Source organism: Saccopteryx bilineata, chromosome 1 (assembly GCF_036850765.1).
Source record: "Saccopteryx bilineata isolate mSacBil1 chromosome 1, mSacBil1_pri_phased_curated, whole genome shotgun sequence".
NCBI classification, from domain to species: Eukaryota; Metazoa; Chordata; class Mammalia; order Chiroptera; family Emballonuridae; genus Saccopteryx; species Saccopteryx bilineata.
Window position 1 is genome coordinate 225,575,883 of NC_089490.1, and position 27,924 is coordinate 225,603,806.

The following is a 27,924-nucleotide window of genomic DNA, read 5'->3' on the forward strand; positions in this document are numbered from 1 at the left end:
CCGCGCGCCTACGTCCTGAGCGCACACGTACGCCGAGGGGCGGGGCGGGAAAGGCCTCTGAGCATGCTCAGACGGGGTCCGGAGGCGAACCCTGCGGCGCGGGCTGAGCGGTACCCCGGCGCGCCCTCCCGGCTCACTGAGCTGCCGGAGTCCTAGGCGAATGCACGAGCAAAGGCGGCATTTTTTTCCCCTCCAATATTGTACAATTATAATACAAACGGGAAGTTGAGAAGACAACACGATAAACACCTTTGTTCCCTCCACGTACATCAGACAATTTTGGGTATTTTTTCACCTCTGCTCATTCTCGCTCCGTTTGTATGCATATATGTGCATTGTTGTTGAATCACTTAAAAGTAAATTGTATTATGGAATCATTTAAAAGTAAGTTAAAGACATCATAAAGTTTCATAACTGTTACTTTATAATATAATATTTAATAATTAAATACTATAGCATGTATTCCCTCAGAATAAGAACAGTGTCCTATAAAACTACAAACTCATTCACACGAAAAAGTTAATCTAGCTAGACTGGCAAGCGAAAACCATATTCACTTTCACATTGGCTTTTGTAACTTTTTTTTAAAGAAAAAAACAGGATCCAATCAAAGGTCCATTTTCTTTTTCATGACAATGACCTTTCTTTCTTTTTGACATTGACTCTTTTTTGTTGTTGTTTTAAGCGAGACAGAGGGACAGACAGAAAGGGAAAGAAGGCCCTGGCCGGTTGGCTCAGTAGTAGAGCGTCAGCCTGGCGTGCAGGAGTCCCCGGTTCGATTCCAGCCAGGGCACACAGGAGAAGCACCCATCTGCTTCTCCACCCCTCCCCCTCTCCTTCCTCTCTGTCTCTCTCTTCCCCTCCCGCAGCCAAGGCTTCATTGGAGCAAAGCTGGCCTGGGCGCTGAGGATGGCTATGTGGCCTCTGCCTCAGAGTGACCCCCCAGATAGGCAGAGCATCGCCCCTCTGGTGGGCGTGCCAGGTGGATCCCGGTTGGGCGCATGCGGGAGTCTGTCTGACTGCCTCCCCGTTTCCAACTTCAGAAAAATACAAAATAAAAAACAAAGAAAAAAAAAGGGAAAGAAATGAGAAGCATCAATTCTTCAATTAGGCACCTTAGTTGTTCATTGATTGCTTTCTCATACGTGCCCTGATGGATGGGGGAGCTCCAGCGGAGCCCTTGGTCCAGCAACCTTCGTCTCAAGCCAGCAACCACAGGGTTTCAAACCTGGGTCCTCAGCGTCGCAGGCCAACGCTCTACCCACTGCACGACCGCCTGGTTGGATGATGTTTAAGAGTCCAAACTAGGAGTCTACATTCTGTTTATCTGGCTGTTTTTTTCTCAGTATCATTTAATTTGTTCCTCTATTCCCTGTATTTCCTATAAAATAAAGGCTAGCTCCAGACATCAGAGTTCAGAGGCTTGATTTGATCCAAGTGTATTTTTAGCAGAAACACATTGCAAATTATATTGTTCACTTCATGTTTCATCACATTGACCTTGAATGTGCCTAATGTCCCACTATTAATAAAACTAAATTTGGTTAATTGGTTAAAGTGATGGCTGCTAGAACTCTTCCTTATAAAGGTACATTTTGCCTTTGCAATTAAGTTAAATACTCTCTGTGAGGGAATACTCTGGCACTACCCTGATTCCCACAACCAAGAGAGGCAGACTTCTGACACTTCCTGTAGTCTAGAAGTAGCTGTAGTATAATGAAAAGAGCAGTTGATGAGGTTTCAAAGATATTGTTCAGGGACCCAGTTCTGCCATATGACCTTCGGTAACTTTTCCAAACCCGTTTATTAACTTAATGATGATAATGATACCTTTCAGAGTAATAGGCAAAATATCCCATGCAAGTATTTTGAAAAATCTTCGAAGCCCCACATAGATGTAAGGAAACATTATTCTAAGCTTAATTTTAAACTTTTAAGTCTGTAAGTATAGTGTAATGCCTGCATACAGTATTCTACCAGCTCTACCAGTAAAATCATCTCATCTCAGTGCAGCATGATGCACAGAAGGAACTCAAAGATTGTTTACTGAACTAAACAAAGTATCATGAAGAGTTCCAGAGAACCAGGGGCTAATTCTATAATAGAATATTCCTAATTACTAAAGAATATGAGAGTTCTCAGGAAAGACATTATGCTGGACTCCATACTAAGAGATGGGATGAACTAGTCTTTCCTATTCTGGGATATAGTTCCACCGAGCCAGACATGATTCATTTCCCCAAATGTATACCTTGTTCCCCTGACCCTGACCCGGAAAGCCAGCTGCCCCAAATGTTCGTGTAATTCCCTTCAGTCTTTCTTCTAGACTGTATGTATATATCCCCCCCCCATTTTCCACTGGTTGGTGGTGTGCTATCTCCCACATGGAAATAAAAGCAATATTCCAGAAAATGATGGGATAAAAAGAGTCCTACACCTCTGATTGATCACCTGTACATTTCTATGAAAGATACTTATTTAAAACACTCTAGATTTGGTCTGTGTTTATGGTATTTATTTAATTTTTCAAATTTGTTGTGATTTTTTTCTCTGTAGAAACTAATAAAATTGTTGTCATATGAAAAAGTGATCAGAATATACAGCAAAAAAAAATGTAAGGGAAACAAAGTATCACAGAGCCCTTTACATTTACATTATATATTACAGTGAATAATAAATGTTATTTTTCTGGATTTTGTGATATTTATGGTATTATGAACTTTAATTTTTTTAAATTTGTTGTGATGTGTGTGTGTGCGTGTGTGTGTGTGACAGAGACAGAGAGGGACAGATAGGGACAGACAGACAGGAAAGGAGAGAGATGAGAAGCATCAATTCTTCGTTGCAGCACCTTAGTTCTTCATTGACTGCTTTCTCATATGTGCCTTCACCGGGGGCTACAGCAGGCCAAGTGGCCCCTTGCTCAAGCCAGCAACCTTGGGTTCAAGCTGATGAGCTTTGCTCAAACCAGATGAGCCCGCGCTCAAGCTGGCAATCTTGGGGCCTCAAACCTGGGTCGCCCGCGTCCCAGTCCAACGCTCTATCCACTGTGCCACTGTCTGGTCAGGCTGTTGTGATTTCTTAATTCTTGTAAAATGGGCATTTAAGAATTCTAGGAGCCTGACCAGGCGTTGGATAGAGCGTCGGATTGGGATGCCGAGGACCCAGGTTTGAGACCCCGAGCAAGGGGATACTTGGTCTGCTGAAGGCCCGCGGTCAAGGCACATATGAGAAAGCAATCAATGAACAACTAAGGTGTCGCAATGCTCAACGAAAAACTAACGATTTTTGCTTCTCGTCTCTCCGTCCCTGTCTGCCTGTCCCTCTCTCTCTGGAAAAAAAAAAAAAAAAGAATTCTAGGAAGCAGAATTCTTAAATGATAAATCACAAGCATCAAGTTCCAGATTTCCTATACAAAGACTACTCAGAAACTATAAAAAATGACTGATTTAAAGTTGCCTAGAAGGGACCACATTACTGTTTAGATTTATTATAGAAACAGATTCACAGAACCCCAGAATTTCTAGGCTTTCTGTCCTATCCTGCACTCAACAAATTTTAGGGAGGTTTCTTTTGTATGAAAATCATAGAAAAAATTTATTTTAAAGAGAATTGCCTGGAGGATGTTATGGGAGTTCATGCTATATGGAATAGAGGTTTCTGTATCGTAAATATTATGGAAATCCTGGGTAGGATCCTGAAACTCACCATCTTTCTCCAAGTTTTGGTGAAGATTTGATGTTTCCAGTGAAAATCCCTACTAATTGGTTTTAATAAAGGTAGCTTTCACCAAGAATCTAAGTTGAATTTTAAAAATACATAGAAATCTATGCTTTCTTGGCCTTTTTGTTCCATTACTTTTTTTTTTTTTTAGAAAATTAAATTTAATGGGATGACAGTGATCATTTTTCATTACTTTTATATCTGTGCTTTTAATGAGTAGATTAAAAAGAAAAAAATAAGAACATAGAATGTTGTGCTGAATTTCCCATAAACCCTAATTGAAAGTTTAACACACTATTTTATTAGCAAGAGCTAAATTAAGTAGTAGCTGTAAATGTTTAATACAGAATACCCAGCATTTTCAGTAATAAACCAAATGAAATTTAATCAAGAATTACTGCATTATTTTAAAAGTCTATTATATGTCTCATCAGGTAACTAAAATTGCTATTTCAAGTCTTAAGAATGTTGCAAATAATATACTGACAGGGTCTGAAAAAAATTTTTTCCTCTTTTTATTAACCCAATGGTCCAGGCTGGTGGCTTGGAGGTCACTAACCACTGTCATTGCTTCAGGAGTGAATGTGTAATTTTTAATAAATTCAGAATAGTTTCTATGGTAATGTAGGAATGGGAAGCTATTGATGACTGCCATTAAGATAGTATTTATATTAGGATTCTTGGTTGAAAGTGATAGAGGCCCTGGACAGTTGGCTCAGTGGTAAAGTGTCAAACCAGGGTGTGGAAGTCTTGGGTTCAAATCTGGTCAAGACACACAGAAGTGACCATCTGCTTCTCTCCTCTCCCTCCCTATCTCTTTCTGTCACTCTCTCTTCCCCTCCTGTAACTATAGCTCAATTGATTCAAGCAGGTAGGCTCCAGGCACTAAGAATGGCTCTGTAGAGCCTCCACCTCAGGCACTAAAAATAGCTCAGTTGCGAGCATCAGCCCATGATGGGCAGAGCATGGACCCCAGATGAGGGCTGCCAGGTGGATCCCCATCGGGGTGCATATGGGAGTCTGTCTCACAATACCCTCTCCTCTCACTTAAATTAAATAATAGAATTCCATCCAAAACCAGTTTTAATAAAAAAGAAAATTGACTGGCTTCAGGCATTTGCTTAGCTTTCAACATGTATATGGCTTCAGGAGCCAGGGGCTCAAATGTTATCAGAACGATGTACCCCAACTTCCTTGTGTTAGCTCTTTTCTTTTGACTTCATTCTCCAGAAAATTTTTCTTATGTGGTGGGCAAAGAAGGAATTTTCCTCCCTATGGGAGTTGCACTTCTGATAATATATATTGTCAAATAATTATAGAATATCAAAGCCACATAGTTAAACCCTTTTCATTTTACACATGCAAAACCAAGGCTCAGATAAGTAACCTGTTAAATGCCATTCTACAATTTATTGATGAGAGAAGAAATGGTAATACTGTATAAAATAGAACATTCTTTTTATCCTACTAATATAGAGCATGCCTGTTTTGTACCAATCACCTTCTGAATTTACAGACTGCATTCTTATAAATTCTAGAGAAAACCATCTACAGTATTTTCTTATTGCAAAGTTATCAATATTCCAAAAACAAACACACTGAAATACCACTGAGTCTCCTGTTGTAATAATTCAAGCTCTTCATTCTCCTAGCCATTTTTAGTCACTATGAGCTTAATTAGAGCTAATTGCATGGGTCACTATTTCACTCTTCTAGTGAAATTTTGTTTTTCAGAGATACCAGGCCATCTTCCCAATATTCCATTTGAACATTCTGCTAAGTTCATCGGGTATTGGAGGGTTCAGAGACCAGATAAGCATCTTTTATCCTCAGCTCCCAGCAAAAATAAAAGGCCCTTTGGCAAAATATGTTCGTGTTTTGCCCTAAATTGACTGGTATCAGAAATGGACCTCATCATCACCAGGAATTACTCAATTTCTGGTATCTGGATACCAGCAGCTAAATGACTTAAAACTAGCTTTTACTATTCAACCATTTTCTTCATGCTACTTTCACATCCCTTGACTCCTGTGTTGGTTTTGGTCTGCAGAGAAACAGATGCTGAGATTAGACATGCAAAAGGTTCTTAGAGAAGGGAGCAGAAGGCGTGAGGTGCTTCAGGCTGTGACTGCAGGTCTGACTGTGGGAGGAGAGAAGGAAGATTGGATAGGAAGTCCCAGACCCAGAAAGGTTTAACCAGACCAACAGGGGGTCTTTGAGCCAAAACTGCGGTGTCACCCGAGGGGCTTGCCTCCCCCCCCCCAAATCATGGAACTTGAAATTAGGTCCATTACTTAACACCTTTTCTTACATGCCACAGTTAGGGGCCTATCTTAGTACCTCCACCATGCTTATCATTGTCCAGAAACAGCCTGTAGGAAGTACATATAGCCTTGGCATAAACACAGTGGTGAATTCAGGGGGTAAGAAGCAGGAAGATACCAGTCAACTATGCTCCCCCCAACAGGAGATCTGCCCACACCCACAACCTTTCGGCAGCATCCATCCCATATGAAAGACGGTGACTATCAGACTACTTTCCCATTCTATATAAGTAATGGAAATCAGTCACTTGCACAGACCTAGAGGCTAATTGCTTTAATATATAACTTTTATTCATTAATCATCCATATTCTCCCAAGGCACCACTATAAATTTGGTTTCCGTACTTAGCCAAACCCTCTGTATTTACAAAAATTCAGGCTTAAGGCATAGGACTAGAAAAGAAAAAGGGGGAAGACAGACAATGATTATGTAATGGCAGGATAGGAATTATAAGAAACGGATTTAGTTTCCAGTCAGATTGATTTGTAAACCAATGACATCAGTAGGGAAGTTGGGAAGAAGTGGTTTGATTAAGTGTTATTAAGAAAACACTCTACACAAAGTTACTCAGACGCCTTAGGTATTACGAAGTGTAATAATAGCAAACAGATCTAATTTAGGAGATTCGAAATCTCAGCTAAAATCTGGTAGCTTCTTCAATGATCCAAGAAAATATTTTTTAAATTTTTATTTTTTGTATTTTTCTGAAGTTAGAAGCGGGGAGGCAGTCAGACTCCCAAATTCGCCCGACTGGAATACACCCAGCATGCCCACCAGGGGGCGATGCTCTGCCCATTTGGGCCATTGTTCCATGCAACCGGAGCCATTCTAGCACCTGAGGCAGAGGCCACGGAGCCATCCTCAGCACCCAGGCCAACTTTGCTCCAATGGAGCCCTGGCTGCAGGAGGGGAAGAGAGAGATAGGAAGGAAAGGGGAAAGGGTGAAGAAGCAGATGGGCGCTTCTCCTGTGTGCCCTGGCTGGGAATCAAACCCAAGACCTCCACATGCCAGTCCGATGCTCTACCACTGAGCCAACCAGCCAGGGCTAAGAAAACATTCTTAATTTCATTTAGGTTCATGTTAAGGTCTAACTGCAGATAAACTTGCAAAATGCAACAAAAATGCAAGAGACTTAAATTACAGACTGAATTTCTCATTGAGCATACACTGACTGTACATGACAGAATTTAAAGTGAATAGGTTAGGTTTAATTTTATGTTTTATTAGAGACCAAAAAAAAAGAAAAAAATCACAATATCTTATTTAAAATATTTTAATTTCTAAGAAAGCTTAAACCACATTAAAAGTTAATTTTATTGCACAGTATTTGTGAATATGTACTTTCGACAAACTAAAAAGTAAACCAAACCACTTAAATCAGTTTTAATTTACTTTCTAAGCTTAAAAATGTACAAACTCTTTGTCCCCCTGGGGGATGCAAAAATCAACAGTGAAGATGAAATATTTTAATTGATACAATGAAAGTATTTGGCTGAAAGGATTTTTAAAACTAAATTTCATCTGGTAGTTCCCTACAACTACCAGTATGTTGACCATAGATAGGAATTTAAAACAAATCTAAGCTGACTGAATCCACAAGTGAAGTATTCATTTTGTTCAGCTGTGCATAAAATACCAGCCATTGTTTTGTCCAGTGCACTTGTGCCTTCTGTTGAAAGGATGTGAGCTTTTCAAACTTAGTTTTTTCATTTGTGTCATCATTTCCAAATAAAATAAATGGCTCCAGCTACAGTCTTGGCAGTCAGTGCCCTATACAACTACGTCTTCCATGAAATCATCATACAGCCACTTACAGGTATAATCTTTGGAACATTCTATAGTTTCAAAAAGTTGTTTAAACTCTAGAGGATACATTTCTATTACTTTTGTTCTTTCCTTTTGTTTTATCTTCTTCAATATTTCCAGTGCATCAACTGGACTCAATGAACTGCAAAAGAAATTCAAAGTAAATTGTTTTTTTTATAAAAACTGTCAGTTAATATTAATAGAGCTGGCTTCTAAGCCCAATCTAAAATGCCTAATTTATTATATATAATGAATCTTATTTAGTTTAAGAGCTTGCATATTATATATAGCTTTATGTTTATTCCTGAAGTGTCATGGCTTACCTGTAATGAAAAGAACAGATGTAGGTGTTAATATGTCCTAATCAATTCCTACACAAAATTCTAGTTTAACGTGGCCCTTTAAAACAATTGTCTGCCTCTTTCATCTTTTACTTCTTTGAAAAAATATTCTTTACTCTATTTAGGTTCATATAAAAGTTCAGTAAGTTCAAAACAGCAGAAACTGCTGTCTGGCAGTTTTCAAGGACGGAATAATCTTTCACATTTTTATGTAACAATTAATGGTGAATAAATTATAAAGCAGAAAACTGCCAAACATATCAGCGTAGCAAGAAACCATCAGTAAGCCTCTGATAACAACAAGTAAACAATTACAATAAAATGTTTTGGGAGAAAATACTTCCAGTACTTTTGATTTTGAACATAATTCTCATCACAGATGGAAACGTGCTTTCAATTCAGAGATCTCAAGGGGAATTTTTAACATTTTGTACCACAGTTCACTTTATTTATTTCTAAATTTTCTAAATTCTTGATAGTTTCACTCAAAACAACCACTACAAGGGAACAAAATAAAAAATAGTGGATTGTTTTTACTGATCAATATATAATACTGTTCAACCAATAGCTCCTTCAGTTATATACTGAATGATGATCAAATTAATTTAAATGATTATTTTAACATTTTGCTCATCCTTTGACAATGCTTTGAATGACTATGGGCTGCTGATTACAAGGTGTAATGCATAGCTAACAAAATTGTACACATCAACCTTACATAAAAATTATACTTAGGTAGATACAAAGTGGATAGTATCAGCTATAATTTTTATAAAGCATTCTGTAAAAAAACAAAAATTTTGGTCCCGGGCAGGAAAATTATGTTGGTATAATGATCCATTCCTACTTAGATTAGGAAAGAGAACCAATAAGAACAGGCAATGACCATGTAGATGGTGGGTATGCCACTAATAATGCTAATGTTCTCCACAACCAGTGACAAGCTAGTTCTTCATGAAGGTTAATCCTAGGAATATACTCTGACAAAGATAAAACAAACTATAGGCATCCCTGGCTATTTTTTCAAAGAAGAAAAAAAATATTATGGTATCAGCAGATATTGTGAAAAACATACTTTTCTCAAAATATGCACCAGGGAAAAGGAAGTATTTTCAAGAATTAGATGAGTGAGAACATGGTACCTCATTCTGTTAATCAAGATGGATTGTTTTTATTCTTCTTACTTACTGTAATTGATTTATTAGTTTGGCATTGCGCTTCATAAAACACTGCTTTAACATGTGAAAAAACACATCATAGTTAATAGGTGTTAAATTTCGTGTAAATAAATCTCTACGAGGAGTCATTCGAACCAAACACAGGTTTTGTTGTATTTGTTGTTCTAACAATTCCTAGAAAGAAGGAAAAATAAATTGTATTAGTCATAAAACACTGCCAGAGCAAGACATTGTTCACTTACTCATTCAAGTTACCTGCTGGAAAGGCAAACAGCATGGAGCCTGAATGAAACCCTGTTCGTTCTCAGCTGTGCAATGGATGCAAGAACGCAAGGCCCTGACTGCCCTTTGCTGGGCCATTTCTCAGGGTGGTCTGCCATGAGCCACAGAGACGGATAATAACATAATAATCCCCTTCAAGACAAAATGCAGGCTTGCTTAATGTTTTCTATAAACATGGTTCCACCAGCTCTGTGTTGTTCCTCAGCAACAATGGAAACCCTCTACATGCACGCCATGAAACCATGCCACTTCCTACCACTCTATGGGACTTGGGGGCAAAAGAAATCCTTCATCTGAGCCAGGAGTCTGTGCCTTTGCCACCATCCATAGAAAGTAACAGCTTATTAACTTTTATATAGGGGGAAATCAAATCCCAAACATAAAACTAACATGTAGTGAATCTCTTCTGTAAGTGAAGCACACCACCAGATCCTAAAAATAAAAAAACACTATTGACATTTAATTTCAAACTGGATAATTTATTTTAAAATATAGAGTTGGCAAGCTATGCTCCAGAGCCTGCTTCTTTTGTACAGTCTGGAGCTAAGAATGGTTTTCACATTTGTAAAGTACTGTTTAAAAAAAAAGCAAAAACCAAAGAACATGTGCTAGAGACTATACAGGGCTTCCAAGCACAAAGCATTTACCCACTGGCCCTCACAGAAAGTCTACTTGCCTGCTCCAGCATGCAACATTATACAGACTAAAATGAGAACTATGTACGACTAGATATAAGTTTAAGATGCTTTTTCCCCCTAAAAATATTCCTCAGAAAAGAGAAAACCTTAGGTTTACTTGGGAAATATCACATATTAGGTAGTGATCACTTATTTATTTTATACATACTTCAATATTTAATATTTTAAATATATATTATCCCATATATATTTAAATATAAATCATATTTGTGGAAGACATATCAGCCCCCTATGAAAATTATAATCAATTCTAGTGTCTAGTTTTGGATAGCTGCAGCTTAAGCAATTGGTAAAAAGAAAGGCAATGAGGCTGACCAGGTGGTATGCAGTGGATACAGCATCGGACTGGGATGCAGAGGACCCAAGTTTAAAAACCCAAGGTCACCGGCTTGAGCACAGGCTCACCAGCTTGAGTGCAGGGTGACTGTCTTGAGTGTGAGATCATAGACATGACCCCATGGTCTCGGGCTTGAGCTCAAAAATCGCTGGCTTGAAGCCCAAGGTCGCTGGCCTGACCAAGGGATCACTTGGTCTGCTGTAGCCTCCCAATCAAGACACATATGAGAAAGCAATCAGTAAACAACTAAGGTACCACAACCAAGAACTGATGCTTCTCATCTCTCTCCCTTCCTCTTTGACTCTCTCCCTGTCTGTCCCTCTCTCTGACTCTCTCTCTGTCTCTGTCAAAAAAAAAAAGGATAAAAATGGAAGTCAGATTCTGTTTAAGCCTATTACTATGCTAGTAGCATACTCTCTATAAATAGCTGAAAAATATAATTCTCTTCTAAAATAATATGAATTTATTAAAAGCAGTGAGGTATTTAAAGAACATGTCTAGATATTCTAAAATTAAAAATGGAAATAGATACAGAATATCAAATCATCTTAAAGAAAACAAAGATGTTCCACGTGGAAAAAAGGGAAAGGTATTCATTTATTCTTACCTTATACTCCAGCTTTGCCAGCTGCTTACTTCGGGTGTAGACGTCAAATGATGACAAAGGCTCCTGAAAGGAAATTAAGCAAAGATATTCCTTTTAGTTCTATTTGATCAAAGTATCCCAAATTATTGCTCCCTTTAAAAATATCTTGCCTGACCAGGTGGTGGCGCAGTAGATAGAGCGTCGGACTGGGATGCGGAAGACCCAGGTTTGAGACCCCGAGGTCTCCAGCTTGAGCGCGGGCTCATCTGGTTTGAGCAAAAATTCACCAGCTTGGACCCAAGGTCGCTGGCTCAAGCAAGGGATTGCTCGGTCTGCTGAAGGCCCATGGTCAAGGCACATATGAGAAAGCAATCAATGAACAACTAAGGTGTCACAATGCGCAACGAAAAACTAATGATTGATGCTTCTCATCTCTCCGTTCCTGTCTGGTTGTCCCTGTCTATCCCTCACTCTGACTCTCTCTCTGTCTCTGTAAAAAAAAATAAATTAATTAAAAAAAAAAAATCTTCCCTAAACAACAGAATGAATCCTTGTAACGAATCTAATTGGTTAAAAAAAACAAATTATGTGATACCTCCCTCCTCTCTCTCTATTTTTATGTAAAAAAAAGAAGAATCAAAGTTCTATCCCAATAGTGGTATCTCTATTATTTATTTAGATAAAAGAAAGTTATCCTTAATATAATTACACAAATAGATTTTCAAGTTATAATTTTTAATAACCTACACATTTTGCTATTAGAGTCATGATCAGTTTATGAGTTTATCAGATCAATAATGAAAATATTTTTTCCCTAACTTTAGTGGACATTTGAATATGTTGGGACATAAAAGGAAATAAACAAAGATACGGTGTCAATTTTTAAAAAGATCATTACTTTTTTGTATCTAACCTTTGTTTATACAATTTTGTATGTGAAGCAATTTTAAAATATGGCCCAACCAAAAATGTATTATAAAAAGAATATATGTATATACACAGATTAAATTCTGAAATAAGAGTAGGTTAAAGCAGCATCTGACATAGACTTAAAAGACTAAAACTCAAAATACTGAGCATGTGTTTGAAAGAGTATTGTCAAAATGGCAATTTGTTACTAACTAAAGTGGCAAAGGAAGTGGAATGACAAATGCAATTGTTACCCATCCCTGAAATGGCTAGCAGTTCCAGGAACGTCACTAAGTGGAGGAAGCAAAGCAGCGGCTGCGGCAGCCTGCAGTGAGCCCCCTCCGCCGCCCCGCTCAGGCCTATTCACAGCACTGGGTGCAGAGCAGGCCCCGCTACCATGGACCAAAGCCACAGAAGACGAAACCTCAAAGACCCTGCGAATTGAGTTCCACAAATGACCCTCTGGTTGTAGATATATAACAGACAAATGTTTAAAATGTTGGGTTCACAAGGACTTCTCCTTTCCGCAGGTTAATAAATGGCAAAACTCAACATTGCGTCCTGAACACAAATACTGTAACAAGGAAACAAAACTATCCTGATCACTGATCAGAACAAAAGGAGATCTGTGGGGTAAGAAACAACTTCAGAGGAACCAAGAATTACGTACAGAATGACAATGTACAGTACAGACAGAAAGCAGGACCAGCGCACTGAAGGCTAAATGTGGAAAGATTTCTGGGAATACAGGAAAATGATGAGAGCAGAATAGATATGAAGGACAAGGAACAGAAATCCAACCTAAAAACCTTGGATGTTCTAAAGAGAAAAAATATAATTGAAACTGAAGCTAAGATCAAACGAGATAGCATTCTAACAAATAAGTATCAACAGTAAAGGGCTTACTGTGTTCCTGGACAAAAGCAATTAAGGGAATCCATGAAGACACACAGCAAAACTTAAAAACTGAACCACTACATCCTTGGAAGAACAAGGACTCATAAAATATGTAAACATACATATACCATACAAAAACTAGTTGATATATACTAAAAGAATGTACAAATTATGATATGAAAGAAACCATGTTTATCATTTTTTTCTTATACTCCACACCCCTGCTATTAAATATGGCAGCCAGTAGTCGCAAGAACTAATGAACAGTTAAAATGAGTCTAGTCTGAAGTGAGATGTTGAATACACACTGAATTTCAAAGGCCTAGTATATACACAAAATGACTATTTCAAATTGAGGTTAAACATAATATTAAATTAATTTTACCTGTTTCTTATTTTTTTATAATGTGGCTACTAAAAAATATAAAATTGCATATCTGGCTTGCATTATATTCCTATTAGACAACTCTGATTTTGCCTAAGGAAATAAACTGAAAAAACAGAGGTGGAGGGATGCTTTATAATGAAGTATTAAGTAGTCACTAAAAACTTAAAATGTTCCCCCTGGCCTGTAGGTTCAGTGGTAGAGCATCAGCCTGGAGTGTGGATGTCCCAGGTTTGATTCCTGGTCCGGGCACACAGGAGAAGCAACCATTTGCTTCTCCACCCTCCCACACACACTTCTTCTGCAGCCATGGCTTGACTGGTTCAAGCACATCAGCCCAGGTGCTAAAAATAACTCAATTGCAACCATGGCCCCAGATGGCCAGAGCATCAGCCCCAGATGGGGGTTGCCAGGTGGATCCTAGTCAGGACACATGTGGGAATCTGTCCCTCTATCTATCCTCCTCTCATTTGGAAAAAGAAGAAGAAAAAAAAACTTACAATGTTCTGTGACAAAGGAAAATACATAAGTATTAGCTATTAAGTGGGGAAAAAAAGACAGTAATATAATCTTCACTATATAAAGAAAAATACATAGAAAAAAGACTTAAATTATGCCACAAATGTCAACAGTGACCTCTCAGTGGTAGAAGTAATTTTTTTTATTCTTTTCTTTTACATGGCTTACATTTTTTTTTTTTTTTTGTATTTTTCTGAAGCTGGAAACGGGGAGAGACAGTCAGACAGACTCCCGCATACGCCCGACCGGGATCCACCCGGCACGCCCACCAGGGGTGACGCTCTGCCCCTCCGGGGCGTCGCTCTGCCGTGACCAGAGCCACTCTAGCACCTGGGGCAGAGGCCAAGGAGCCATCCTCAGCGCCCGGGCCATCTTTGCTCCAATGGAGCCTTGGCTGCAGGAGGGGAAGAGAGAGACAGAGAGGAAGGAGGGGGTGGGGGGTGGAGAAGCAAATGGGCGCCTCTCCTATGTGTCCTGGCCGGGAATCGAACCCGGGTCCCCCACACGCCAGGCCGACGCTCTACCGCTGAGCCAACCGGCCAGGGCTTACATGGCTTACATTTTTAAAATGAGCAGATATTTTTATAATCAGAGAAAGACAAAAATATTTGTGACAAAAACAACAGCACAAAGTTACCTGGCCCTATTATATTCCACAATTGGAAAAAACATAAAATTAATCTTGGCTTTTTTCTCCATTCACTGGTCACTGAAATGCAGCCTCTGCGAAAGCAATCAAGTTCCCTGCTGAAACTGGGAAGGGTTTCACTCACCTTATGCAGAAGCTCAATCTCACAGGCCACCTGCCAGAGCACACTCAATGCTTGGTACTTCCTTCGATTCTGGGGACTTGCCATTATCTTCTAGTAGGAGGAAAACAGAAGGCACTTGTTATACAAACCTATAATCAGTCAAAACCAAATGTCTTAATAGTAATTATCTGACTGGTACCTAAACATTAAAGAAAATTAAAATTAAATGCAAAATCTTAAATGTAACCATTTCAAAGAAGAGAAAAGCCTTTTAAACTTTCATATCGATATATATCATCATGTACAATTAATAAAACAGAATGTATTTGAGATTACTTTCCTATAACCATATCTAACCCATTAGGGCAAAATCTCACTAAAGAAAGAATAAAACAAAAATGTGTTAATTACTGTGAAGGACTAGTGTGTTAGAAATATGCACCATGTGGGCTATTAAATTTTGAATCAAGAATTGTTTACGCTGACACCCAAAAGAGGTTAAACTTCAGGGAAGGGGAGAACACCTCAGAAATAGGAAACTCCATGTGAAAATAGCCACGGTAAAAGTAGCATTCTAGGCCCTGGCCGGTTGGCTCAGTGGTAGAGCGTCGGCCTGGAGTACAGGAGTCCCGGGTTCAATTCCCAGCCAGGGCACACAGGAGAGGTGCCCATCTGTTTCTCCACCCCTCCCCCTCTCCTCCCTCTCTGTCTCTCTCTTCCCCTCCTGCAGCCAAGGTTCCATTGGAGCAAAGATGGCCTGGGCGCTGAGGATGGCTCTATGGCCTCTGCCTCAGGCACTAGAGTGGCTCTGGATGCAACAGAGCAGCGCCCCAGATGGGCAGAGCATTGCCCCCTGGTGGGCATGCCGGGTGGATCCTGGTCGCGCACATGCGGGAGTCTGTCTGACTGCCTCCCCGTTTCCAGCTTCAGAAAAATACCCCCCCCAAAAAAGAAAGAAAAATACAAAAAATAAAATTAAAAAAAAAAGTAGCATTCTAGCAGCCAGATGAAGCCAGATAAAGCATTTCCCATTTCTCTTCCTTCCATTTGTTCATGTATTTACTGTATGTCCAGCTACAAGGTTCTAAACCCCCTGCTCTCCTTCCACAGATAATTACTATTGATATTTACTTACTATCTGGGTCTTGATGAATAAATTATCCCTTCATTTCTGCTCCACTATTTTTTTTTTTTTTTTTTGTATTTTTCTCAAGCTGGAAACGGGGAGAGATAGTCAGACAGACTCTCACATGCGCCCGACCGGGATCCACCCGGCACGCCCACCAGGGATGATGCTCTGCCCACCAGGGGGCAATGCTCTGCCCCTCCGGGGTGTCGCTCTGCCGCGACCAGAGCCACTCGAGCGCCTGGGGCAGAGGCCAAGGAGCCATCCCCAGCGCCCGGGCCATCTTTGCTCCAATGGAGCCTTGGCTATGGGAGGGGAAGAAAGAGACAGAGAGGAAGGGGGGGTGGTGGAGAAGCAAATGGGCACTTCTCCTATGTGCCCTGGCCGGGAATCGAACCCGGGTCCCCCGCAAGCCAGGCCGATGCTCTACCGCTGAGCCAACCAGCCAGGGCCTCTGCTCCACTATTCTAACCCATAGCTCTGTAATATACAAATAAGCATCTCCTGTTGTATGAAGATTAATATCAAGAGGCATCCTGGGCAGAAAAGAAACATAACTCTCATCGCAGTATCAAGGACTTCATGGCTTTCCATAACAGCAAATTAAAAGTAGAATCTAAAACCCTGAACATTCCACACACAAAAAAACTGTTGGAATAAAGGAATTCAGCAAAGTTGCAGGATACAAAATCAACACACAAAAATCAATTGTATTTTTATACACTAACAATGAACAATCTGAAAAGGAAATTAAGAAAACAATTCCACCTTACATTGAACACTACAAAACACTGCTGAAAGAAACTAACCAAAACATTAATAAATGAAAAGACATCCTGTGTTCATGGACTTAAAGACCTAACATTGTTTTATTTTGGTGGTGGTGGGGTGTTGTTATTTTTTCTAAGTGTGAGGAGGGAAGGCAGAGAGACAGAATTCCGCCTATATCTGGGACCAGGGTTGACCCAGCAAGCCCCCAAACTGCAGCCATTCTCTGCCCAGCTAGGGCCATTGCTTTGCAACCGAGCTATTTTTATCTCCTGAGGCAGAGGCTCCACAAAGCCATCCTCAGCGCTGGGGGTCCAACTCGCTCAAACCAACTGAACAATCAAGCCATGGCTACAGGAGGGGGGAGAGAAAAAAAGAAGGGGCAGGTGGAGGGGTGGAGAAGCAAATGGTCGCTTCTCCTGTGTGCCCTGACCAGGAATCAAACCTGGGACATTCATACACTGGGCAATGCTCTACCTCTGATAGCCAGAGTGACTTAACATTGTTAACATGTAAATACTACCCAAGTGATCAACAAATCGAATGCAATCCCTACTAAAATCCTAAAGATATATTTATGTAGTAATTAAAATATCCTAAAATTTATAAAGAATCTCAAGAGACAACAAATCACCTAAACAATCTCTAAAAAGAACAAAATTGGAGGATTCACAATTCCTCATTTCAAAACTTACAAAGTTCCAGTAATCAAAATAGTGTGGTGCTAGCATAAAGACAAATATATAGAACAAATGAATAAAACAGAGTTCAGAAACAGACCCTCGCCCTGGCCGGTTGGCTCAGCGGTAGAGCGTCGGCCTAGCGTGCGGAGGACCCGGGTTCGATTCCCGGCCAGGGCACACAGGAGAAGCGCCCATTTGCTTCTCCACCCCTCCGCCGCGCTTTCCCTCTTTGTCTCTCTCTTCCCCTCCCGCAGCCAAGGCTCCACTGGAGCAAAGTTGGCCCAGGCGCTGGGGATGGCTCTGTGGCCTCTGCCCCAGGCGCTAGAGTGGCTCTGGTCGCAACATGGCGACGCCCAGGATAGGCAGAGCATCGCCCCCTGGTGGGCAGAGCGTCGCCCCTGGTGGGCGTGCCGGGAGGATCCCGGTCGGGTCGGGCGCATGCGGGAGTCTGTCTGACTGTCTCTCCCTGTTTCCAGCTTCAGAAAAATGAAAAAAAAAAAAAAAACAAAAAAAAAAGAAACAGATCCTCATGTATATTGTCAAGTGGTTTTTCAACAAGGGTGCCAATGGGGAAAGATGGTCTTTCAACAAAGGTGTTGGGAAAATTGCACATCCATATACAAAACAATGAACCTGGACCCTTACTTAAACTTCCTATTTGAAAAAGTAATTCAAAATGAATCAAGATCTGAACATAAGAGCTAAAACTATAAAACTATTAGAAGGAAGCAGGGGAAGCTTCATCACATTGAGTTTGGCAGTGATTTCTGATATATGACATCAAGGCACAGGCAACAACAGCAACAAAAGACAAATTGGACATCATTAAAATTATAAATTTGGGGACTGAAACCCGTAACAATGTAAAAAGGCAACCTATAAACAGGGAGGAAATATTTACAAATCATGTACCTGGGAAGAGATTAATATCAAGAATATTTTAATACTCAACAACAAAAAAATAGACAACCCAATTAATTCCTCCAAAAAACATATACAAATGATCTGTATCCACATAAAATATGTTCATCATCATTAATCATTTAAGAAAATGGAAATTCAAAACCACAATGAGATACTTTAAACCATTTGAGTATGTATGACAAAAACAAACAATAAAACAGAAAACAACAGGCATTGGAGAAAATATGGATAAACTGGTGGGAATATAATAGGGCAACCACTGTGGAATACAGTACGGTGGTGGTTCCTCAAAAGATTAAACACAGAATCAGTATATGATCCTGCAATTTCACTTTTGGATATATACCCAAAGTAATGAAAGCAGAGACTCAGAGATATTTGCACACCGATGTTCACAGCAACATTCTCTACAATAATCAAAATGTGGAAGCAACTCAAGTGTCCACTGACAAATAAATAGATAAACAAAAGGTGATGTACATATATAGAATGGAATATTATTCATTCTTAAAAAGGAATAAAATTTTGACACATGGCTACAACTTGAATAAACCCTAAAGACATTATGCTAAGTGAAATAAGCCAGAAACAAAGTGAAATACTGTATAATTCCACTTATGTGAGGAATCTAGAATAGTCAAAGTCACAGAGACAGAATGTAGAGGGATAGCTGAGGATGGTGGAAAGGGGAAATGTATAGAGTTAGTGTTTGGTGGGTACAGCATTCCCGTATGGAATGAAGAACAAGTTCTGAGAAAACACAGATGGTGGTTAACAGTTGTACCACAATGTAAATGTCCTAATGCCAGTAAACTGTACACTTTAAAATAGTTAAAATGGTGAATTTTATGTCATGAGCCCATAATAAAATCATACAGATTAAGACTAGAGAAAAATTGGCCCTGGCCAATTGGCTGAGTGGTAGAGTGTCAACCCAGCCTGTGGATGTGGATGTCCTAGGTTCAATTCCCAGTCAGGGCACACAGGAGAAGATCTGCTTCTCCATCCTGCTGCCTCCACTTCTCTCTTCCTTCCCACAGCCATGGGTCAATTGGTTTGAGCACATTGGCGAGGGTGCTGAGGATGGCTCCATGCAGCCTCTGCCTCAGCTGCTAAAAATAGTTTGGTTGCAAGCATGGCCCCAGATGGGGAGAGCATTGGCCTCTAACATGGGGTTGCCAGGTGGATCCCAGTCAGGGCACATGCAGGAGTTTGTCTATCTCCCCTTTTCTCATTTAAAAAAAAAAAAGACTATAGAGAAAAATCACAGAACTCTTTCAAGACAAAATACTAGTCAAGTAGTTGTTAACAACCTACCTGGCAGTCCGTTTCATTAATAAAGAAATTCAGTTGTACCCGTCCATATCTATGTAGAGAGGTACAGGAATATACGTCATGTAAAAATTTCCAAATCACCTTTTTCTCATTTTTATTTGGGAAGATTCCAACTACTTTTAAAGGGATACCTGTTAAGAATATAAGCAAAAATGTTTGAATAAATTCTTTTTTCCTGTGACCTTATTTTACTGAATGAAACTAAGTTTAACAAACTATATTAATTTTATTTCAATAAAAACTAAGCCTCCACATGTTTGTTTGATATGGAACTTGGCTTTAGCACAACTGCTCAGATTACTCATGTCTAGGTGAGGGGAAAACGATATTCAACTTAAGAGCATCTGCCGATATATTGCACAGAAATCTTGTCAACAATCCAGGTGCACTGCTAGAGAAAGCTGGCAAACTATAAGGTATTTTCTTTAGTGAATTACATAAATTACCTTTTGACCAAGGAAGTGTTTTTATTTCCAAATGCCGAAAAAGCACCTTCGAATCCACAACAGGTCTTACTACTAGATAACTTCTAGGATCCAATTTAAAGAAGTCACAGTGGACCACGTCTAGTTTTCCACCCAGCTTTTTACCTAGGGACTAAAAGACAGAGGTAAAATGTTAAGAAATTTCAGTGTTAAGCCCTGGCCGGTTGGCTCAGCGGTAGAGCGTCGGCCTAGCGTGCGGAGGACCCGGGTTCGATTCCCGGCCAGGGCACACAGGAGATGCGCCCATTTGCTTCTCCACCCCTCCGCCGCGCCTTCCTCTCTGTCTCTCTCTTCCCCTCCCGCAGCCAAGGCTCCATTGGAGCAAAGATGGCCCGGGCGCTGGGGATGGCTCTGTGGCCTCTGCCCCAGGCGCTAGAGTGGCTCTGGTCGCAACATGGCGACGCCCAGGATGGGCAGAGCGTCGCCCCCTGGTGGGCAGAGCGTCGCCCCCTGGTGGGCGGGCCGGGTGGATCCCGGTCGGGCGCATGCGGGAGTCTGTCTGACTGTCTCTCCCTGTTTCCAGCTTCAGAAAAATGCAAAAAAAAAAAAAAAAAAGAAATATCAGTGTTGTGCAAAAACCTACTTCAAAAAAAAGTTCTTAAAAGAAGTATTATCGGCCCTGGCTGGTTGGCTCAGTGGTAGAGCGTCGGCCTGGCGTGCAGAAGTCCCGGTTGGATTCCTGGCCAGGGCACACAGAAGCGCCCATCTGCTTCTCCACCCCTCCCCCTCTCCTTCCTCTCTGTCTCTCTCTTCCCCTCCTGCAGCGAGGCTCCATTGGAGCAAAGATGGCCCGGGTGCTGGGGATGGCTCCTTGGCCTCTGCCCCAGGCGCTAGAGTGGCTCTGGTCACGGCAGAGCGACGCCCCGGAGGGGCAGAGCATCGCCCACTGGTGGGCAGAGCGTCGCCCCCTGGTGGGCGTGCCGGGTGGATCCCGGTCGGGCGCATGCGGGAGTCTGTCTATCTCTCCCCATTTCCAGCTTCAGAAAAATACAAAAAAAAAAAAAAAGTATTATCACCTTAATACAAATGTAAAGAAAACATTACTACTATCCCCTAAAATTTGTGATATAAATCAATTAATACCTGACAAAGTACAACTATCTTAACAAAAAAGAGCCTAAAAAAACTAAATAAACACCCTCAACAAATACTTTTTTTTTTGGTATTTTTCTGAAGCTAGAAACGAGAAGAGACAGACTCCCGGATGCGCCCGACCGGGATCCACCCGGCACGCCCACCAGGGGGCGATGCTCTGCCCCTCCGGGGCGTCACTCTGTTGCGACCAGAGCCACTCTAGCACCTGGGGCAGAGGCCAAGGAGCCATCCCCAGCGCCCGGGCCATCTTTGCTCCAATGGAGCCTCGCTGCAGGAGGGGAAGAGAAAGACAGAGAGGAAGGAGTGGGGGAGGGGTAGAGAAGCAGATGGGCGCTTCTCCTGTGTGCCCTGGCCAGGAATCGAACCCAGGACTTCTGCACGCCAGGCCGACTCTCTACCACTGAGCCAACCGGCCAGGGCAAATATTTATTTTTTTACTTTCTCTACTTTTAGTTATTTAACAATATTGCTAACTACCATATTTCCCCAAGTATAAGATGCAACCTTTTTTGAAAAATTTGGGGTCTAAAAACTGGGTGGGTCTTATACAGTGGTTGTGGCATTTCAAATGCCATAGATGGAACTGAGGACGAGGCAATATATGAAGACAGTGATTTGTCATCAGACACAGATGAGGACAAGCTAATGGATGGGAGTTTTGACAGTGATGAGTTGTATAAATTTTATGATGAATAAAACTTGAGTTCAATAACTTTATGTAATACATTTTTTTCAAATTTCGGGCCCCAAAGTTAAGGTGTGTCTTATACATGGGAGTATCTTATATGTGGGGAAATAAGGTATGTTCTAGTCACTGGTGATGACAACATATTTAAGGCATGGCCCTTAAAGGTGACTCTACAAAAATAAATAGTGTGTTTAAGTTTACTTCCCAAAACCACTGCAACACCAGCTGATTGAACAGTAAGTTATTTTCAGAAACTAAAACTCTACCTCCAAATGTGGAATAAAAGTTTTGTCACTTTCCAGGGCAATCACTCTGACACCTCTTTTAAGTAATGCTTCAGTCAGGATTCCAGGACCTAGTTAGTATATTAACAGAACAAGAAAATTATACACAAAAGAAACAATTTCTTTCAGTACCAAAAAAATTAGATGTTTTACATGTACTATCTAATTTTAATTCTTACAACATCCCCAAAGTAGATATTCCACTCCTTATTTATATATAAGGAAGCAGGGGATTAGTACAGTCACTGCACTCCAACTTCACAACTGGTTTAAGTGGTGCTGCTTGGCTTTGAACTCATTCTGGCAATGACTGCAAAACCTGCGCTCAAGATCACAATGTTTCACTACCTCTCAGGAAAACACCAAACAGGGTTGCCTCCAGCCTACCATTTAATCATGTGCTATCCTAAACAGTACTGACTCCTCATGATAGGAAATGCTGCTTTATAAAGTTTTTTTTTATGAAGTCTATAAATCTATATAGTATTGTCAGCATCCTACTAATGGTCTATAGAAGGGGTCGGGAACCTTTTTGGCAGAGAGAGCCACGAACGCCATATATTTTAAAATGTAATTCTGTGAGAGCCATTCAACGACCTGTGTACATTAGGCATTATCCAATAAAAATTTGGTGGTGTCCCGGAGAACAGCTGTGATTGGCTCCAGCCACCCGCAACCATGGCAACCATGAACAAGAGCAGTAGGAAATGGATTGTAATACATGAGAATGTTTTATATTTTTAACGTTATTTTTTTATTAAAGATTTGTCTGCAAGCCAGATGCAGCCATCAAAAGAGCCACATCTGGCTCATGAGCCATAGGTTCCCCACCCCTGGTCTATAGGAGATTCACCCAAGGCAAAGTAAAAGTCCTTTGGGGGAGGGGGGGAGAGGCGATTGTAACTATCTTGGGGAAATGGTGTATGTAATTTAACAGCATATTCTATCAAAATGTAGTGTAAAATAAGAACTGCTCCAGAAATATTTTGTAGTGTCTTGATTAATACTGACCATATAAGCTGCCTAAAGGAAAGAGCCATGTCTTATACAGCAACCCACGGGTGGTCAAAAGTTTGCAGATGTGATGAACATCTAAGAAAATGCAGTCCAGGATGGACTCACCTGGATTGCATTCTAGGAATAGATTGCAACCATCTCGTTTCCCCAGGAGGAACTGCACCACGGTCTCAGCCAGTGTCGGATTGGTTATGTAACGCCTGGACGGTAAGCGGCACTTGGACACTCTCGAGGGCAATTCTCTAAAATCCTGACTGGGCACCAGCTGCGGCTGGAAGTCAGACAAACCACGGCGGTTCCTCGCCGGGACGTCCTTCCAGCTCGCCGCTCCGGAACTCAAAATGCAAAAGCGACCAGCACCAGAAAAGGCTGACAGCGTGAGCCGCAAAGGGAGTCCCGCCACTGAGACCCACATCCTTACATCCTAGGGTCTGTTCCAATGTCACCCGGAGTCCTTACAACGTCGGCGAACTCCTCACGAGGAGCCCCACGTGCAACATCTCCTCACCACCTGGGTAAGCTACGGTGCTGCAAACGCTACAAACTACGCATGCGGAATACCTCTCCTGCTTTTCCCCCTCACTTCCGTTTCCGGCCAGGTGCTGACGCTAGAGGACTGTGAGTGGACTGATAAAGAAAAGCACCGTCCCGGCAGTGTACTCTATGGTTGTCCGCCCTCTGCGCTTCCTCTCTAGCTGCCAGCGCTCTGTGCTCCGCGGTCGCGGGCCGCCCAGGCGGGAAGGGTGTGCAGAGGGAGGCGGGGCGAGAAGGGAGAGGTGTCTCCTCTACTTGAGCGGCGGGAGACCCGAGCAAGCTCTGTGACAGCTCGTCGGCCGCCATGTCAACGAGTGGGGCTGCAAACAGCCCCGGCGCCCAGCGGTAGCCCTCCTTTCGCCTCCAGTTCCCAGGTGAGGAGACCGAGAGCGGGATGCAGAGAGCCGGCCGGCTTACAGCCAGGGTGCAGAGCCTCCTGGCACCCTGCGCTCCTCCGTCTGCGCTGCTTTCCTCCGGCTGCGCCGCCCCTGCCCTCTGGGTGAGGTGTAGCCTAGTTCCCCCACCCCCGCCCCTCGCCACTCCCCTGTTTTCCTCTTTCTCCTCTCCCCTGTGTGGTCTGTTCGTGCACATCGCGCCAATTTCTACCTCCTCAGGGGACCAGCGCCAGTGGCCAGTCCTCTCCAGGGTCCGTGGGGAGCGTTCGGCGTCCACCGTACCTCTCCATCCTGCTGCCCGCAGTCGCGGCACCCCCGCGTGCAGGGTTTCTGTTTTCCTTCGTACCTGCTTCCCACCCCCCACCCCGGGCACTTTGGTTGTCAAGAACCACCTGGTGTCTTCCCTCCCTTCCTTCCTCTGGGTCAATATCTCCTTAATTTTTAATTAGCCTGTTGAAAAGATTTAAAGTTAAAAATCGAAAAATTAAGATTTAAAAGCTTAAAATTCCTTTCGGAGATTAAAAAAGATGAAGACTTTAGAATACTTACTCTGTTCCCTGTGTAAACTTAGTCAAACAAATTGTACTGTGGAATGCAATTTAAAAGTCCAGCTCCAAATACACTAAAAATAGGATGCTCTAATGGAAATCTTGGCAGGCTTTTTACCTACTGGGTAATGTGAAAGGACTCGATTCCTTACAAGTGATTGCAGTGTTTGATTATACTCAGAGCTTTATGGTTTACCCTTTCCATGAAGAAAGAAAACTGCAGCCAAGCTACTCCTATTTGAAAACAAGTACTGTACAATCCTTTCTGCTTACTGTATTGGGAGTGTAATTGAGCTTGGCATTTAAATGCACAAGGAAAAGGTATCTAAGGAATGTGTCATCTATCAACCAGAAGTCTGAAGGTTATACTCAGCTAGTGAATATCAAATAGATAAGTAATTGACAGCTATGGCCTTTTGTGGACTATAAATTTGTTAGGACACTATGAAAAGTATCTAATCAACTGTTGTGGAGGCCCTGAGGACTCGATCTTAATTTTCATAATTTTTTTATTGTACATTAGAAAATTAATAATTTTCTGTAAGTAACTTTTGCATCCTCTAAACACCTGAATACCATTCTTTACTGAACTGTCTCCCCCTAAAGAAATATTTTCATAGATTCATAAATACGTGGAGTTTTCCCCCCAAGAGCCCTGGAGGCCTAAATATTTTTAAATCAAAGCAAAATGATGTTTTATGGTAAAGGAAGACATGGTTCATTTATGGGAATGTATTGTTGAGTTTCTCATTTGAAAAAAATACATTCAAAATTGTGGTTTAAGAATATTTACTTTTAAGTATGCTTTTTATATTTCAAAATATTTGTGGGATATAATATTTGTGGCAAACTTGACCTATAGAAACTGATGTAGTTCTTTTCTTTTGGTTTTGAGGTAAAGAATTAGGTTATGATAATTATTTCCATTTTCATAGTGTTAATGACTTGTTTGTGGTTGAAGGTATTTGAATAGTAAAGAGAACGAATCTTGTGCATTTTGTTTCTGTGGCCCCACATGCTGGAAATGTCCTTTTCACTTTAAAGATGAACCTTGTAATCAGCTTTTAGACCAACCTCCTTAGAAACACTTAGTTTGTGTATTAACATCTTACTTTCTTACAAGGTATGGTTTTTACATCCTGTGCTATTTTTGCCTTTTTGAGGTAACCTTTCTCTTAAATGGTGTCAGGGCAAAATGATTCTGATTATCTGTATACTCTTCTTAAATTATTTTTATCACTATCTCAGTGTGATTGATAAAGAAGGGGAAATACTGCTTTTTCTTTTGGCTTTTGAGTGGCAGTTGTAATTGGAAAATGCCAAATGATAGTTCTTCTTTGCTGTCATAATTAAGGCTTAGGCCTACAACAGTGCATATCATTTTAATATGTAATTAATTTTAAAAGATAATAATGAGATAATTTTACATTCCTTCTTACTAAACCTATCAAATCTGCTGTGTATTTTAACTTACAGTATATGTGAATTCAGACTAGCCACTTATCAAGTGCTCAGTAGCTACAGGTAGCTGGGACCTCATTGGGCAGCACGTATCTCTAAGATTACTGTGTGGTTCTTAAGTTGTCTTCTTACCCTGAAAATCTGGGGTAAATTCTGTGAGGTAAATTTAAAATTTCTTTTCCTAAAGTGCTGCCATATTCAAACTGATAAGTTTCTATGCAGGAAGAAGGTTCCAAAAAATCATTTCCTCTGGTGTTGACTTAATAAAGAGGCGGATGACAGGTGTCCAGTGTCTTGTTTAGTGAGCATTATAAAATGATAGTGTGCTCAGTCATTTCCTGGGGTGTCATTGTTACATTAATTTACATCTGCATATCAACAATGTGTCAAGGCCCTATTCAAGTTTTGGCTACTGTATCATTATTAAGTAGGAGAAGTTAAGGATACAGGAAGATTGAACTTCATTGTAAATAGGTGGAATTCCTGCTGTTGTAGACTTATTTTCTCAATCAATTTTAGGTATGGCTGGCAGTTTTTGAGACCACACTTCCCTGGCTCAAATAAGCTTATAAAAATTTTCTCGAAAATAAAAAAGATTAAGGTATGGCTAAGAGTTTTTTTAGATGTGTTTCTCTATATGATGGTATTTCGTATCAAATATAAAATAAGATTTTTTATGCCAAATGTAAAAAGGAAGAGGTGCCTGACCTGTGGTGGTCCAGTGGATCGAACGTCAACCCTGGAACCCTAAGGTTGCCAGTTAAGGCACATACAGGGAGCAATCAATAAACAACTAAAGTGAAGCAACTATGTTTGATCCTTCTAACTCCCCTGCCCCTTCCTCTCTATGTAAAATCAATAAAATCTTTAAAGATATATTTTTTAAAAAGAGAAAGGAAGAGGATATGATTTTTGGTTGTAAAACTCTGGGAACCTGAGTAGTAACAAAAGAATAATAACGCATGTGTATGGTGGTTTAGGTAAACTTAAAAGGAAATATGGAAGTTATAGAAAGTTACTGACAGATTGGTAAGGGTATGAGCTTTAAGTTGTTTTTGCGAAAGAGGTGGTGATTTGCCTAGGAACTTCTCTTCTTCAGAACTGTTATAACTGAAAGATAACCCTGTTATAAAGGTAACCCTGCAGATAACTTACCTCCATGGGGATCAGAAGGGATCAATCATGGTTCTTAACTTGACCTCTGTACTTTAGTAAACTTTCCTAAATATTACTTTAGCTGCACTGATTTACATCAACATTTAGTGTCGAAATTTATCCGAAGGCCTAATTAGTTAGTATTCAGTGTAATTTAACACAGAAAGCATGCTCCCTCCCCAACCTTTTATGGTATAAAGAAGTCTTAAACCACCTGGTCAGTAAACAGACTCAAAGTCAGAATTAGGGAGGGGGATAGTTATGGAATGTTGCTTGTTGTGTGAGAGGTACAAGCATATTCTGTGTTTTAAAAATGTTTTTATTTTCCTAGCGTGCGGAGGACCCGGGTTCGATTCCCGGCCAGGGCACACAGGAGAAGCGCCCATTTGCTTCTCCACCCCTCCGCCGCGCTTTCCTCTCTGTCTCTCTCTTCCCCTCCCGCAGCCAAGGCTCCATTGGAGCAAAGATGGCCCGGGCACTGGGGATGGCTCCTTGGCCGCTGCCCCAGGTGCTAGAGTGGCTCTGGTCGCAACATGGCGACGCCCAGGATGGGCAGAGCATCGCCCCCTGGTGGGCGTGCCGGGTGGATCCTGGTCGGGCGCATGCGGGAGTCTGTCTGACTGTCTCTCCCTGTTTCCAGCTTCAGAAAAATGAAAAAAAAAAAAATGTTTTTATTTTATTGATTTT

General features: G+C 41.1%; 2 protein-coding genes across 4 annotated transcripts in view; one reads left to right on the top strand and one right to left on the bottom strand.

The window, feature by feature from the left end:
• Positions 1 to 6,426: 6,426 nt before the first annotated feature.
• On the bottom strand, positions 6,427 to 23,715 carry TFB2M (transcription factor B2, mitochondrial). Of its 2 annotated transcripts, XM_066236933.1 has the most exons (9): positions 23,250 to 23,715; positions 22,110 to 22,198; positions 20,022 to 20,172; positions 19,558 to 19,706; positions 14,761 to 14,850; positions 11,299 to 11,361; positions 10,047 to 10,088; positions 9,385 to 9,548; positions 6,427 to 7,997 (listed from the first exon to the last, which is right to left on the bottom strand). In XM_066236933.1, the coding sequence occupies exons 1-9, from the start codon at positions 23,557 to 23,559 to the stop codon at positions 7,820 to 7,822; spliced, it is 1,236 nt and encodes a 411-aa protein (XP_066093030.1). In that variant the 5' UTR covers positions 23,560 to 23,715; the 3' UTR covers positions 6,427 to 7,819. The 2 variants fall into 2 exon arrangements, with proteins under 2 accessions (XP_066093030.1, XP_066093038.1); XM_066236941.1 differs by lacking the exon at positions 10,047 to 10,088.
• A 111-nt stretch (positions 23,716 to 23,826) lies between these two features.
• Positions 23,827 to 27,924, top strand: part of CNST (consortin, connexin sorting protein) — a 77,973-nt gene continuing 73,875 nt past the window's right edge. The window contains exon 1 of one of the 2 annotated variants that reach the window (XM_066236912.1): positions 23,827 to 24,052. The gene's annotated coding sequence lies outside the window, so the exon portion shown is untranslated. Of the gene's footprint in view, positions 24,178 to 27,924 lie in introns of both variants that reach the window. The other variant, XM_066236919.1, reaches the window with a different exon arrangement.

Bases quoted from the DNA above. Each gene is read 5' to 3' on its own strand.
- TFB2M (XM_066236933.1), bottom strand. From the start codon at position 23,559: ATGTGGGTCTCAGTGGCGGGACTCCCTTTGCGGCTCACGCTGTCAGCC. The intron at 14,851-19,557 runs GTAGGTTGTTAA...TCCTCCTACTAG, and splicing joins TTAATGAAACGGACTGCCAG to AAGATAATGGCAAGTCCCCA. The intron at 7,998-9,384 runs GTAAGTAAGAAG...TTTCTTTTGCAG, and splicing joins AAACTAATAAATCAATTACA to TTCATTGAGTCCAGTTGATG.